Here is a 16,112-nt window from a genome sequence, read left to right as displayed (position 1 = left end):
ATCAAATACATCGAACACATGTTCCCATTCCATTTGCGCCATTCCAGCCATTATTATGAGCCGTCCTCCCCTCAGCAGACTCCACTGGCCAAGACCCTGGTGAGGACGATGATCACGCAGATGAGCTTCCCTGAGACGATTTCTGACCATTTGTGCATAAATTCTTTGGTTGTGCAAACCCACAGTTTCATCCGGGTGGCTGGTCTCAGACGATCCCGTAGGTGAAGAAGACGAATATGGATGTCTTGGCCTGACGTGGTTACACGTGGTCTGCGGTTGTGAGGCCGGTTGGACGTACTGCCAAATTCTCTAAAACAACGTTGGAGGCGGCTTATGGTAGAGAAATTAACATTCAATTCTCTGGCAACAGCTCTGGTGGACATTCCTGCAGTCAGCATGCCAATTGTGACATTGTGTTGTGTGACAAAACTGCACATTTTAGAGTGGCCTTTTATTGTCTCCACCACAGCTGTCAGGTGGATGGATTATCTTGGCAAAGAATAAATGCTCACTAACAGGGATGTAAAATAATTTATGCACAACATTTGAGAGAAATAAGCTTTTTGTGCATATGGAACATTTCGTGGATCTTTTATTTCAGCTCATGAAACATGGGACCAACACTTTACATATTGCATTGACATTTTTGTTTGTGTAGTTACAGTAGGGGTTAGGGTAGGTGCTTTTATCAACGCGGGTGTAGTATTTACATACAGTAGCATTGCTTTCAATTGTATTGGATTGCACAAAAACTTTTTTCCGTGGGAAGCCAGAAGTTAAATACAATTGCATTTGAACCTACTGTGCAGGACGGTTGGTCATTATGGCTGGGGAATTTGAGACAAAATATCTAAAATATCGTATTATTAAACACACTTACCAAACGTGGGTATGTTGTAGACCCACTTCCTCTCTGCTTACTTAATGTCAAAATAAAAGTCCCCCACAAGTTATTCCTTTTTTGTCCACATATGGTGCATGTGCAGGACTTTTATTTTGGCATGAGGTCAGCAGAGAGGAAGTGGGTCTACAACAGACCCACGTTTGGAAAGTCTGTTTATTAATATGATCCTTTAAGATATTTTGTCTCAATACAATTGAAAGCAACGCTAGTGTATATAATTAGAACCGCGTTGCTAAAAGTGCAGGCAAATAAGACAGGTGTCAAATACTGTAGCTAGCTAGATACATTTGATATTGTATTGTGATCACCTTGAGAAAGTGTCCACCTATCATACTTTTTTCTAAACCAAAACTTGGCACGGCATAGGTCCTTGTCCACCCTCATGGCCTATGTCTATGTTATCCACCCCTTTATAATTAGCAGTTATGACTTTAGAACAATTACATTTATTCGTTGTTAACTGTGGTACATCTATACAGAGAGGTTTCAAACCTCCAATCCTCCAATTTAACCTATTTGATCATAGCGAACTCCAGTAACCACAATTCCTGCTACTGTTTACATCCCATCCGTGACGTCTTCAAGAAGCGACAAGATAACCGCTGACAACTTTTTAACTGAAGACAGATTTATAATTATGGCTTTCATTTGAGTTTTGTTCTCAATAAATAATTTAGCGCGATATTGATTGCTCGATAATATGCTTGTGAATGCTCTTCTTGCGATTGGAGACCAGCAATAACGTGTTATTTCAAATTTCGCGCTGTACAGACCGCCAGACGATAGGCTGGTATTCAGGCTAGCCGGCTAGCTAATCAACAGCGAGTTAGTTACCACTGCTAACTCCCTAGCTAACTAGATCCAAACGTATCATATCCTCAATTCTGCTCATCCAAAAAATGCAAACGACCGACATTGGAAACAAGGAGGAGGGAAAAGTATGGCATCGAAAACCAACACCAAGTAATACTGGGTAGGTCGTTTCAAAGGTAACGTTAGCTCATAACCCACTTGTTGAGTCTCCATCACCTTGTGATAGTGAAGCCTGGCTGTTGAGTGTTGTTGATCGTAAACGAGAGGGGAATGTTATTGTCTGTTTCTGCATATCTTGAATAGAAGCTGTGCTTTGCATTCTTGTCTGACAGCTAGACGTGCATATTGTATGTAGATCATAATAACAGTTTTTGCTTTAACAGCGTCATGGTCACAGTGATTCGCAGTGCAGCTGCCTACCAGTCCAAAACAGTCCGCTTCCTTCATGTCACCTTCGACACTACAGGGGACTCTTTCCTGGCTGGAGACCACCATGGGAATATTTATGTCTTAGACATCACCAGAAACAGGTGCAGTATGTCACACTGTCAACACCACAATATTGCATTGCAATACTCTTACTGGTGCAGGCCGTGCTCATACCTGTTCTGTCTCTCTCCAGGTTTAGACTTGTTCAGAAAACCGGTCAAGCATGCACTGCCTTGGCATTCAACTTGCGCAGAACAACGGAATTCTTGGTTGCTCTTGCAGACTACTCCATCAAGTGCTTTGACAAAGGTATGACTCCTTACATTGCTGCTTAATTGTTTCCCAAAAGGTTAGGAACTGATTAGCTGATTGAGGAGAGTAAAGTCATCTTCTGTGGTGTATTGGCCTGTATACACAAACTTCCAGTACGTTGAAAGACCAATGATTCCATCAGATAATGGAGTTTTTGCTGGGTGTTTGCCAATTGGAACAAAAAACTGATTGATTAATTGTTTGATTCTGTCAGATACGAAGCAGCTGGTGAGCTGGATGCGGGGTCACGAGGGGGCGGTATCCTCCGTGTCGGTCCATGGCTCTGGCCGCTACGCCATCAGTACGTCAGCTGACACGGCTCAGCTCTGGGACCTGGACACCTTCCAGAGGAAGAGGAAACTCAATGTCCGTCAGTCTGTCGGCATACAGAGGGTTAGATCATTCACATTTACAGAACTGAATCTTTTCATTTTTCAGATTTGACAATACAATGAATACATAATGGCAAAATTCACACAGTGCCTTTTATATTTTACATTTTGTAGAACTCTAAACAATTTATCTGAATTTCTGAAAATTCATTTTAACTGTGTGTGTTATTTTTTTCTAGGTGTTCTTTCTTCCTCTGAGTAACAGCATCCTCAGCTGTTTCAACGATGACTCCATCTTTGCCTGGGAGAGTGACACGTTGTTCTGCAAATACCAGCTGCCTGTTCCTGATGAGGGACCCAGGATACACTACAAGGCATTTGCTGTCACACGGTGTGTGTGTGTGTTTTTGAAAGGTTGAGTGGAAGTGGAAGTCTAATATACAAAAGTGTGTCTGTCTGTGGGGCTATGACTATCAGATAAGCCGTGAACAACAAAGCAGATGTTCAGTACCAGTGATGTCCTCCTAAAACCATCTGTGTTCTCTTCACAGTGATGGGAAGATTCTGGCTGCAGGGGGCAGATCCAACCTTCTCCATCTGTGGTGTCTGGACACCAGGCAGCTGCTTAGAGTGGTCCAGATGCCTCCCAAGGTTCGCACTGTCAGACAGCTTGAGTTCCTACCAGACAGCTTCGATGGTGGGGCCAGCCAGGTATGTATTCATTCATTCTATTTATTCATCCTTTAACCAAGGAAGTCACGTTGAGTTTTACATCTCTTTTTCAAGTGAACACTTGCCAAGAAAGCAGCCAATGTACAGCCAATGCTATCTGATACTGATGTATTTTGGAGAACATGCTTTATTTGTCTCGGTGGTTGGAAAATGAGAACATTTAGTTTTTGTTCTTCAGACTCTTGGGGTGCTGAGTCAGGATGGTGTGATGCGTTTCATCAACATCCAGACCTGCAAGCTGCTCTTCAACATCGGATCCCATGATGACGCCATCACCTCAGCCACCGTCAGTCCCAACGGACGCCATATTGTCACGATAATGGACAACGGCAGCCTAAACATCTACAGTGTTCAGTGTCTGACCCAGGACTACAACAAGGTAGCAATCATCAGAATGATTAGAAAGGCCGTTCATCTGACACGTGTCCTTGAATTTTGCTAAATGACCCAGGCAGCTTCGTTTCATCTGTGTAGTTTTTAGATTAGCACACATCAGTCATGTTTCTGCCTTCCCCTGAGCCACTCGTCATCCTCTTCTAGCCTCCTCCGTCCCTGGTCAAAGTGGTGTCTGGTGGAGAGTGTTCGGCTCTGACAATGAAGGTGAAGTCAGAAGCGGTCCAGCGGCCGGCCAAAAACTCTGGTCGACGGGTCAAGACCAAAGTCCTGAGGCCTCCAGCTGTGTCCATGACAGAGGATAAAGAGGTACATATGTAGGATATTCATTGGATCACTCTTTTGTTGCACAACAGGAAATGCAAACTTGTATTCAAGGTTTTAAAAGGCTTCTAAAGTTTGTAATTTCCCCTTGAAAATGTCAGATTTTGACCCCTACAAAAAATTTCCATTAATTATAATCAATATTATAATTCACATTTCCTGTTGCTCCAGGATTATTTTCCCTCTGTAGCAAACTGCCTCAAATTAAGAGCCTACACCTGTAGAGCATGCAGAAACACATGGCAGACAGAAGCATAGATACTTGTGGTATAATCTCATAGTGACCGTATAATAGCATGACCTTATTTAGTTCTCTGGTCTGGAGCCAAGCTGTCTGATGATTTTACCATTGGTTTTCCTCATCCACATTTTGAATGATGTTCTTTTGAATCAAGTGAGGCATTCAACTGATTTGTGGCTTTTCTTTTTCAGAATGAACTGCCTGACGGTCTAAACAAGAAGAGACTTGTGGCGTTACTGAAGGCATTTGGAGAATATCCAGCTAAATACAGGTAACTAACTACAAATCAGGAATCGGGGCCAAGGTGTCACAGTTTTAACGAGGGGGGGAAGCAACATACAAATGTGCTCCTTATACACTACAGTAAATGGTGCTCCTTATACACTACAGTAAACGGTGCTCTTTTAGACACTACAGTAAACGGTGCTCCTTTAGACACTACAGTAAACGGTGCTCCTTTAGACACTACAGTAAACGGTGCTCCTTTAGACACTACAGTAAACGGTGCTCCTTTAGACACTACAGTAAACGGTGCTCCTTTAGACACGACAGTAAACGGGGCTCCTTTAGACACTACAGTAAACGGTGCTCCTTTAGACACTACAGTAAACGGTGCTCATTTATACACTACAGTAAACGGTGCTCCTTTAGACACCACAGTAAATGGTGCTCCTTTAGACACTACAGTAAACGGTGCTCCTTTAGACACTACAGTAAACGGTGCTCCTTTAGACACTACAGTAAACGGTGCTCCTTTAGACACGACAAACGGTGCTCCTTTAGACACTACAGTAAACGGTGCTCCTTTAGACACTACAGTAAACGGTGCTCCTTTAGACACTACAGTAAACGGTGCTCCTTTAGACACTACAGTAAACGGTGCTCCTTTAGACACTACAGTAAACGGTGCTCCTTTAGACACTACAGTAAACGGTGCTCCTTTAGACACTACAGTAAACGGTGCTCCTTTAGACACTACAGTAAACGGTGCTCCTTTAGACACTACAGTAAACGGTGCTCCTTTAGACACTACAGTAAACGGTGCTCCTTTAGACACTACAGTAAACGGTGCTCCTTTAGACACTACAGTAAACGGTGCTCTTTTAGACACCACAGTAAACGGTGCTCCTTTAGACACTACAGTAAACGGTGCTCCTTTAGACACGACAGTAAACGGTGCTCCTTTAGACACTACAGTAAACTGTGCTCCTTTAGACACTACAGTAAACGGGGCTCCTTTAGACACTACAGTAAACGGTGCTCCTTTAGACACTACAGTAAACGGTGCTCCTTTAGACACTACAGTAAACGGTGCTCCTTTAGACACGACAGTAAACGGTGCTCCTTTAGACACGACAGTAAACGGTGCTCCTTTAGACACGACAGTAAACGGTGCTCCTTTAGACACTACAGTAAACGGTGCTCCTTTAGACACTACAGTAAACGGTGCTCCTTTAGACACTACAGTAAACGGTGCTCCTTTAGACACTACAGTAAACGGTGCTCCTTTAGACACTACAGTAAACTGTGCTCCTTTAGACACTACAGTAAACGGTGCTCCTTTAGACACTACAGTAAACGGTGCTCCTTTAGACACGACAGTAAACGGTGCTCCTTTAGACACGACAGTAAACGGTGCTCCTTTAGACACTACAGTAAACGGTGCTCCTTTAGACACGACAGTAAACGGTGCTCCTTTAGACACGACAGTAAACGGTGCTCCTTTAGACACGACAGTAAACGGTGCTCCTTTAGACACTACAGTAAACGGTGCTCCTTTAGACACGACAGTAAACGGTGCTCCTTTAGACACGACAGTAAACGGTGCTCCTTTAGACACGACAGCAAACGGTGCTCCTTTAGACACTACAGTAAACGGTGCTCCTTTAGACACGACAGTAAACGGTGCTCTTTTAGACACTACAGTAAACGGTGCTCCTTTAGACACTACAGTAAACGGTGCTCTTTTAGACACTACAGTAAACGGTGCTCTTTTAGACACTACAGTAAACGGGGCTCCTTTAGACACTACAGTAAACGGGGCTCCTTTAGACACTACAGTAAACGGTGCTCTTTTAGACACTACAGTAAACGGTGCTCCTTTAGACACTACAGTAAACGGTGCTCTTTTAGACACTACAGTAAACGGGGCTCTTTTAGACACTACAGTAAACGGTGCTCCTTTAGACACTACAGTAAACGGTGCTCCTTTAGACACTACAGTAAACGGTGCTCCCTTAGACACTACAGTAAACGGTGCTCCCTTAGACACTACAGTAAACGGTGCTCCTTTAGACACTACAGTAAACGGTGCTCCTTTAGACACTACAGTAAACGGTGCTCCTTTAGACACGACAGTAAACGGTGCTCCTTTAGACACGACAGTAAACGGTGCTCCTTTAGACACGACAGTAAACGGTGCTCCTTTAGACACGACAGTAAACGGTGCTCCTTTAGACACGACAGTAAACGGTGCTCCTTTAGACACGACAGTAAACGGTGCTCCTTTAGACACTACAGTAAACGGTGCTCCCTTAGACACTACAGTAAACGGTGCTCCTTTAGACACTACAGTAAACGGTGCTCCTTTAGACACTACAGTAAACGGTGCTCCTTTAGACACTACAGTAAACGGTGCTCCTTTAGACACGACAGTAAACGGTGCTCCTTTAGACACTACAGTAAACGGTGCTCCTTTAGACACTACAGCAAACGGTGCTCCTTTAGACACTACAGTAAACGGTGCTCCCTTAGACACTACAGTAAACGGTGCTCCCTTAGACACTACAGTAAACGGTGCTCCTTTAGACACTACAGTAAACGGTGCTCCTTTAGACACTACAGTAAACGGTGCTCCTTTAGACACTACAGTAAACGGTGCTCCTTTAGACACTACAGTAAACGGTGCTCCTTTAGACACGACAGTAAACGGTGCTCCTTTAGACACTACAGTAAACGGTGCTCCTTTAGACACTACAGTAAACGGTGCTCTTTTAGACACTACAGTAAACGGTGCTCCTTTAGACACGACAGTAAACGGTGCTCCTTTAGACACTACAGTAAACGGTGCTCCTTTAGACACTACAGTAAACGGTGCTCTTTTAGACACTACAGTAAACCGTTTCCATTATGATGATCATGTGTTTATTTCTCAGGATGTTTGTGTGGAGGTCCCTCCTGCGTCTGCCAGAGAACCACGCAGCCTTCAGCAGTCTGACCGATAAAGGCCTGCACTCTGCCTACCTCAGCATCCAGGAGCGATACCCCATCAAGAGCCACAAACTGCAGCGGGGACTTCAAAGGTATACTGGCTGGCACTATGGGCCTGCTGTCATGTTGGCCTGGCATGGGCACGCTCAGATGATCTGGGATTATTAATAGTAGGAGCTACTGGTTCTTCCATTTTTATCAAAACGTCCTTGATGATTAATTATTGTGATGGGTATATCTGACAGTGCTGCCATTTCCATGAATCATGATGGGTGTATCTGACAGTGCTGTCATTTCCATGAATCATGATGGGTATATCTGACAGTGCTGTCATTTCCATGAATCATGATGGGTATATCTGACAGTGCTGTCATTTCCATGAATCATGATGGGTATATCTGACAGTGCTGTCATTTCCATGAATCATGATGGGTATATCTGACAGTCCTGTCATTTCTATGAATCATGATGGGTATATCTGACAGTGCTGTCATTTCTATGAATCATGATGGGTGTATCTGACAGTGCTGTCATTTCCATGAATCATGATGGGTATATCTGACAGTGCTGTCATTTCTATGAATCATGATGGGTGTATCTGACAGTGCTGTCATTTCCATGAATCATGCTGGGTATATCTGACAGTGCTGTCATTTCCATGAATCATGATGGGTATATCTGACAGTGCTGTCATTTCTATGAATCATGATGGGTATATCTGACAGTGCTGTCATTTCTATGAATCATGATGGGTGTATCTGACAGTGCTGTCATTTCCATGAATCATGATGGGTATATCTGACAGTGCTGTCATTTCTATGAATCATGATGGGTATATCTGACAGTGCTGTCATTTCCATGAATCATGATGGGTGTATCTGACAGTGCTGTCATTTCTATGAATCATGATGGGTGTATCTGACAGTACTGTCATTTCCATGAATCATGATGGGTATATCTGACAGTGCTGTCATTTCCATGAATCATGATGGGTATATCTGACAGTGCTGTCATTTCCATTAATCATGATGGGTATATCTGACAGTGCTGTCATTTCCATTAATCATGATGGGTATATCTGACAGTGCTGTCATTTCCATCTCTTGTCTGCCTACAGAGTGTTGTCTGCACTAGCCCACTGGGCGGCCATCTTTGGGGAGACAGACTACCTCCCTCTGGTGGCGTTTCCCTTCGTCAAGCTCTTCCAGAATAACCCACTGCTCTGTTTTGAAGTGGTCGCCACCACTATAGGTACTGTACACACAGTACTAGAAACTGAATCATGTTTCACTTGTCCTTTCATGTCGGCCCTGTTTGCTAACTTAGAGTTGCTGAATATTTGTCACTTTTTCAGTTTGCTTTTTCGTGTACATTGTTTATGTAACTTTGTTGTTGCACTTTGGTTGTAAAATAGGGTATTGACAGTTTTGTTTGTCCTTTGCAGTGAACTGGTGCCAGCACTGGTTTGAATACTTCCCCAACCCTCCTCTCAACATACTGAGCATGGCAGAGAATGTTCTGGCTCACCATGACAAGGAACTGCTGCAGCACCTCATCGACTGTGGAGTCACCTCTCAGGTGAGACGCCCAGGAGATCTCTTTTTAAACTCTCCTTACAACTGTATTATAATCACACTAGTATTGTATGGTTGGTTTTTTATCTGCTCCCACAAACAAGTGTTCAGTGATACATTTCCACTCGCTGTGAGAGACTCTGTTCTCTGAGATGTTGACCAGAGAAAAGTGTCTGAAACTCTTTAATAACCTCTCTCTCTCTCTCCCCCCTCTCCTCCAGCTGTATGTGTGGCCCCTGTTAGAGACTCTGTTCTCTGAGATGTCGACCAGAGATGAGTGTCTGAAACTCTTTAATAACCTCTCTCTCTCTCTCCTCCAGCTGTATGTGTGGCCCCTGTTAGAGACTCTGTTCTCTGAGGTGCTGACCAGAGATGAGTGTCTGAAACTCTTTAATAACCTCTCTCTCTCTCTCTCTCTCCCCCCTCTCCTCCAGCTGTATGTGTGGCCCCTGTTAGAGACTCTGTTCTCTGAGGTGCTGACCAGAGATGAGTGTCTGAAACTCTTTAATAACCTCTCTCTCTCTCTCCTCCAGCTGTATGTGTGGCCCCTGTTAGAGACTCTGTTCTCTGAGGTGCTGACCAGAGATGAGTGTCTGAAACTCTTTAATAACCTCTCTCTCTCTCTCTCTCTCCCCCCTCTCCTCCAGCTGTATGTGTGGCCCCTGTTAGAGACTCTGTTCTCTGAGATGTCGACCAGAGAAAAGTGTCTGAAACTCTTTAATAACCTCTCTCTCTCTCTCCCCCAGCTGTATGTGTGGCCCCTGTTAGAGACTCTGTTCTCTGAGGTGCTGACCAGAGATGAGTGGCTCAAACTGTTTGACAACGTCTTCTCTAACCATCCTGCCTTCTTATTGGTATCTGTGGTCTCCTATGTCACCTGCTGCCGCGCTCCACTACTGCTCTGCAGCCACAAAGAGGACTTTGAGGTAGGATGTTTTATGTAAACCATGAGAAGATGAGGTAAGATGTTTTAAATAAACCATGGGAAGATGAGGTAAGATGTTTTATGTAAACCATGTGAAGATGAGGTAAGATGTTTTATATAAACCATGGGAAGGTTTACGGTAAGATGTTTTATATAAACCATGGGAAGGTTTACGGTAAGATGTTTTATATAAACCATGGGAAGATGAGGTAAGATGTTTTAAATAAACCATGGGAAGATGAGGTAAGATGTTTTAAATAAACCATGGGAAGGTTTACGGTACGATGTTTTATATAAACCATGGGAAGGTTTACAGTAAGATGTTTTATATAAACCATGGGAAGGTTTACGGTAAGATGTTTTATATAAACCATGAGAAGGTTTACGGTACGATGTTTTATATAAACCATGGGAAGGTTTACAGTAAGATGTTTTATATAAACCATGGGAAGGTTTACGGTAAGATGTTTTATATAAACCATGGGATGATGAGGTAAGATGTTTTATATAAACCATGGGAAGGTTTACGGTACGATGTTTTATATAAACCATGGGAAGGTTTACGGTAAGATGTTTTATATAAACCATGGGAAGGTTTACGGTAAGATGTTTTATATAAACCATGGGATGATGAGGTAAGATGTTTTATATAAACCATGGGAAGGTTTACGGTAAGATGTTTTATATAAACCATGGGAAGGTTTACGGTAAGATGTGTTATATAAACCATGGGATGATGAGGTAAGATGTTTTATATAAACCATGGGAAGGTTTACAGTAAGATGTTTTATATAAACCATGGGAAGGTTTACGGTACGATGTTTTATATAAACCATGGGAAGGTTTACGGTAAGATGTTTTATATAAACCATGGGAAGGTTTACGGTACGATGTTTTATATAAACCATGGGAAGGGACACTCATTGGTTAGGCCCTTTATATGACTTCATGTTATGACTATATGCCACTATGTGTGTTGTCATACTGCGACAGTCTCCGAATTGTATATTAAGGATGAATATTGAAGAACTGAGCATTATGTGCATCATTTTAACATTGTTACTCTAGTCTAATTTATTAGTTGTTCACAGCAAAGCTGCATTTTTATTTAAAAAAATTCTTGACATTGTCAAATATCTCAAGCATAGATTGGTAACTTATTTTGGTAATTTTTGGTAACTTATTTTTCTTCTTATTTTTACTGATTGACCTATAGGTGGCGAAGTTATAAGCAGTTATAAATCCTCATATCCGTCACCCCGTATGACCTACAGCAGGGGTCTTCAACCTTTTCTTGGCCAGGGACCCCTTCCCAGGGACCCCCTCCCAGAGACCCCTTCCCAGAGACCCCTTCCCATGGACCCCTTCCCATGGACCCCTTCCCAGAGACCCCTTCCCATGGACCCCCTCCCATGGACCCCCTCCCATGGACCCCTTCCCAGGGACCCCTTCCCATGGACCCCTTCCCAGAGACCCCCTCCCAGGGACACCTTCCCAGGGACCCCTTCTGAGGGACCCCCTCCCAGAGACCCCTTCCCAGGGACCCCTTCCCAGGGACCCCCTCCCAGAGACCCCCTCCCAGAGACCCCTTCCCAGGGACCCCTTCCCAGAGACCCCCTCCCAAGGACCCCCATCATACGTTAGCAAAAATAATATTAAATGCACATGCCTTATCATCAGGTGAATTGATAATGTCAAGGAGAAGTAATAAACATTTAAAAATAAATAGATTAGGTAAATAGTGTTTCATTATTTTCATTATCTCAACACATTTTATAATTGGAGGAGGAAGTGTTGACTCCAAAATCCTGTTTCCTAAGAGCAGCTGTTTAGCTGGTTAAAAAAAGGTTAGCCAGGTGTTGGCAAAAAAGGAATGTCCAAGTCCAGAAATCCTACCAGCAGCCATCGGTACTTGTCGTACTGGTAGTCTATTAGCAGGGGCTTTTTCAAAGCCTATGTCAGCTGCTCCAATGAGTGTGATTGGCTCAATATAAGGAGTTGACAAATAAAGTTGACATCATTAAAATGAAGATTTTCTACTGTAGGTATGTCATTCAAAATGTGTTCACCCCCAGTTGAATACCCCTTGACCTAGAGACTTGGAACTTTGTATGTAGGTGTCTTTCCACATGCTGAACAAATTTGCCTCAAGGACCCATCAAAGCACTTTCGCATGAGTGGATACTCGCACTGTTCTCAGGGCAGGTCTGCCGGTTTTGACTAGAAGAAGTGACTTTTCACAGCAGGTTAAGAGAACGTATGCAGCAGGTTAGGAGAATTAACATGGTAGGTTAGGAAAATTAGGTTAAGGGTTAGGGTTAGCTAAAATACTATACATTTTCCCCGACACGACTCTTAACATATCTAGCTACAACCCAGCTTGCCCTGAGAACAGTTTTGGTTTCCACTAATGCGATTCTGCCATAAGGATATATTTTCCTGAATCTGGGGACATTTTGGTAAACCCTTAAAAAAAAAACTTTTGCTTAAGAGATAGGTGAGTTATTGATAAATCAGGAAATCAAAATGTAAGAGTTCATTTTAAATCCTTTGTAAATCCACTCCACAATGGCCTATCAACTTGAAACCTTTTAGGGTCATCAGAGACATTACCATGATGAAACATTGATATCTTAAAACAAAAAAAAATAGGAAACTATTACCCAGGTGTCCTTTCTGCCATCCTATGAACCCTGTTCATTGCTGCTTGCAGCTACAGTATATTTACCTTCTTCTTCATAAAGGAAAAATGCACACTTAATTCTCTCCCTGCCTCTCTCCCTCCCAGTATTTCTTCCATCACCGTAACAACCTGGACGTCAGCTCCATGATAAAGGAGACATACAGGCTGATGGAGAGCACCCCAGCAGACATCCACCCCAGGAACATGCTGGATGACTTTCAGCCTCTGACCAGGGGACAGTACCCTGTATTCAACAAGTACCCCACCTACATAGTGGAGTACCAGTCTCAGGAGAGAGAGAGGATACGCCAGCAGGAGGTGGACTACCTCAGAGAGAGGTCAGATTGTATCATTGGCATCTTATCCTTTCTGTGGCATTCTAGAACACTGGCAAAGACAATAAGGTTCACACCAAGTCAACTCTTAATATCTTATCTCTGTTTTTCTTGCAGTAGTTTTTTAGTCAAAGCCTTCTTCAGTATTTGTGTCAAAGAACAGTGTCGTGTGTGTGTGTGCGTGTGTGTCTCCAGGCAGGCGGTACAGGAGCTGCGTGCGGAGGCGGTTCAGAGGCAGGCTGAGGACGAGGCGTGGTACACCCAGCAGGAGTTACTGCATCAGGCTGAGGAGAAACGCAGGGACATCCTACAGCAGGAGGAGAGCAAGCTGGCTGAACAGAGAACCAGGTCAGAGAACAGACACACATACAGTCATCTATGTATGCCAATTTATTACTACATCAATCATTCACGGCAGGCAGGTAGCCTATTAGTTAGAGTGTAGGGGCAGGCAGGTAGCCTAGTGGTTAGAGTGTAGGGGCAGGCAGGTAGACTAGAGGTTAGAGTGTAGGGGCAGGCAGGTAGCCTAGTGGTTAGAATGTAGGGACGGCAGGTAGCCTAGTGGTTAGAGTGTAGGGGCAGGCAGGTAGCCTAGTGGTTAGAGTGTAGGGGCAGGCAGGTAGCCTATTAGTTAGAGTGTAGGGGCAGGCAGGTAGACTAGTGGTTAGAGTGTAGGGGCAGGCAGGTAGCCTATTAGTTAGAGTGTAGGGGCAGGCAGGTAGCCTAGTGGTTAGAGTGTAGGGGCAGGCAGGTAGCCTAGTGGTTAGAGTGTAGGGGCAGGCAGGTAGCCTAGTGGTTAGAGTGTGGGGGTGGCAGGTAGCCTAGTGGTTAGAATGTAGGGACGGCAGGTAGCCTAGTGGTTAGAGTGTAGGGGCGGCAGGTAGCCTAGTGGTTAGAGTGTAGGGGCGGCAGGTAGACTAGTGGTTAGAGTGTCGAAGACGTGGATGTCGATTTAAGGCAGCCCCCCGCACCTCTCTGATTCAGAGAGGAAGACACAGTTGAATACATTCAGTTGTACAATTTGACTAGGTCCCCCTTTCCAAGCCAGAACTGTGTCTGCATCATGTATTTATCTAACAGTCTATAATGTGTCCCCAGGTTAGTCTATCTGACAGTCTGTAATGCGTCCCCAGGTTAGTCTATCTGACAGTCTGTAATGTGTCCCCAGGTTAGTCTATCTGACAGTCTGTAAAATGTGTCTCCAGGTTAGTCTCTCTGACAGTCTGTAATGTGTCCCCAGGTTAGTCTCTCTGACAGTCTGTAATGTTAGTCTCTCTGACAGTCTGTAATGTGTCCCCAGGTTAGTCTCTCTGACAGACTGTGTCCCCAAGTTAGTCTCTCTGACAGACTGTAATGTGTCTCCAGGTTAGTCTCTCTGACAGTCTATAATCTGTCCCAGGTTAATCTCTCTGACAGTCTGTAATGTGTCCCCAGGTTAGTCTCCCTGACAGTCTGTAATGTGTCCCCAGGTTAGTCTCTCTGACAGTCTGTAATGTTAGTCTCTCTGACAGTCTGTAATGTTAGTCTCTCTGACAGTCTAATGTGTCCCCAGGTCAGTCTCTCTGACAGTCTATAATCTGTCCCAAGTTAGTCTCTCTGACAGTCTGTAATGTGTCCCCAGGTTAGTCTCTCTGACAGTCTGTAATGTGTCCCCAGGTTAGTCTCTCTGACAGTCTGTAATGTGTCCCCAGGTTAGTCTCTCTGACAGTCTGTAATGTGTCCCCAGGTTAGTCTCTCTGACAGTCTGTAATGTGTCTCCAGGTCAGTCTCTCTGACAGTCTGTAATGTGTCCCCAGGTCAGTCTCTCTGACAGTCTGTAATGTGTCCCCAGGTTAGTCTCTCTGACAGTCTGTAATGTGTCCCCAGGTTAGTCTCTCTGACAGTCTGTAATGTGTCTCCAGGTTAACAGCTATGAAGCGTGAGTTGAAGGTGAAGGACCTCCAGCTGATGGATGCTGCCAGGAGACGCTTCCTGAAACAGCAGCAGGACCAGAGACTGACTGAACTACACAGACTGGACCAGCAGATACAGAGGAAGGTCTGTTTTCACTCACCGCCCTGTATTTAATATTGAAAGAAGAGATTCATTCTTTCAACCATCCTTCTATTTTGTGTGTAATGTGATGGGGTGTCTATGTACTTTACTGTATATATTGGGGTCTCTATATGTACTATACTGTATTTAATGGGGTGTCTATGTACTTTACTGTATATAATGGGGTGTCTATGTACTTTACTGTATATAATGGGGTGTCTATATGTACTTTACTGTATATAATGGGGTGTCTATATGTACTTTACTGTATATAATGGGGTGTCTATGTACTTTACTGTATATAATGGGGTGTCTATATGTACTATACTGTATATAATGGGGTGTCTATATGTACTATACTGTATATAATGGGGTGTCTATGTACTTTACTGTATATAATGGGGTGTCTATATGTCCTCTACTGTATATAATGGGGTGTCTATGTCCTCTACTGTATATAATGGGGTGTCTATGTCCTCTACTGTATATAATGGTGTCTATGTCCTCTACTGTATATAATGGGGTGTCTATATGTCCTCTACTGTATATAATGGGGTGTCTATATGTCCTCTACTGTATATAATGGGGTGTCTATATGTCCTCTACTGTATATAATGGGGTGTCTATGTCCTCTACTGTATATAATGGGGTGTCTATATGTCCTCTACTGTATATAATGGGGTGTATATATGTCCTCTACTGTATATAATGGGGTGTCTATGTACTTTACTGTATATAATGGGGTGTCTATGTACTTTACTGTATATAATGGGGTGTCTATGTACTTTACTGTATATAATGGGGTGTCTATGTACTTTACTGTATATAATGGGGTGTCTGTACTATACTGTATATAATGGGGTGTCTATGT

At 43.6% G+C, this 16,112-nt stretch overlaps 1 protein-coding gene across 1 annotated transcript in view; it reads left to right on the top strand.

The window, feature by feature from the left end:
• Positions 1 to 1,501: 1,501 nt before the first annotated feature.
• The window catches only part of LOC120031656 (TBC1 domain family member 31-like), a 39,378-nt gene continuing 24,767 nt past the window's right edge, over positions 1,502 to 16,112 (top strand). The window contains exons 1-16 of the mRNA XM_038977452.1: positions 1,502 to 1,877; positions 2,101 to 2,247; positions 2,340 to 2,455; positions 2,673 to 2,851; positions 3,030 to 3,181; positions 3,342 to 3,501; positions 3,701 to 3,901; positions 4,063 to 4,224; positions 4,672 to 4,751; positions 7,636 to 7,782; positions 8,808 to 8,941; positions 9,135 to 9,268; positions 10,011 to 10,190; positions 12,978 to 13,210; positions 13,403 to 13,555; positions 15,109 to 15,244. Of these exons, the coding sequence (XP_038833380.1) occupies positions 1,804 to 1,877; positions 2,101 to 2,247; positions 2,340 to 2,455; positions 2,673 to 2,851; positions 3,030 to 3,181; positions 3,342 to 3,501; positions 3,701 to 3,901; positions 4,063 to 4,224; positions 4,672 to 4,751; positions 7,636 to 7,782; positions 8,808 to 8,941; positions 9,135 to 9,268; positions 10,011 to 10,190; positions 12,978 to 13,210; positions 13,403 to 13,555; positions 15,109 to 15,244 (2,388 nt within the window). The 5' untranslated portion in view covers positions 1,502 to 1,803. The remainder of the gene's footprint in view (positions 1,878 to 2,100; positions 2,248 to 2,339; positions 2,456 to 2,672; positions 2,852 to 3,029; positions 3,182 to 3,341; positions 3,502 to 3,700; positions 3,902 to 4,062; positions 4,225 to 4,671; positions 4,752 to 7,635; positions 7,783 to 8,807; positions 8,942 to 9,134; positions 9,269 to 10,010; positions 10,191 to 12,977; positions 13,211 to 13,402; positions 13,556 to 15,108; positions 15,245 to 16,112) is intronic.

This window comes from Salvelinus namaycush, chromosome 37 (assembly GCF_016432855.1).
Source record: "Salvelinus namaycush isolate Seneca chromosome 37, SaNama_1.0, whole genome shotgun sequence".
Taxonomy (NCBI): Eukaryota; Metazoa; Chordata; class Actinopteri; order Salmoniformes; family Salmonidae; genus Salvelinus; species Salvelinus namaycush.
This window is presented reverse-complemented; position numbering and strand designations above follow the sequence as displayed.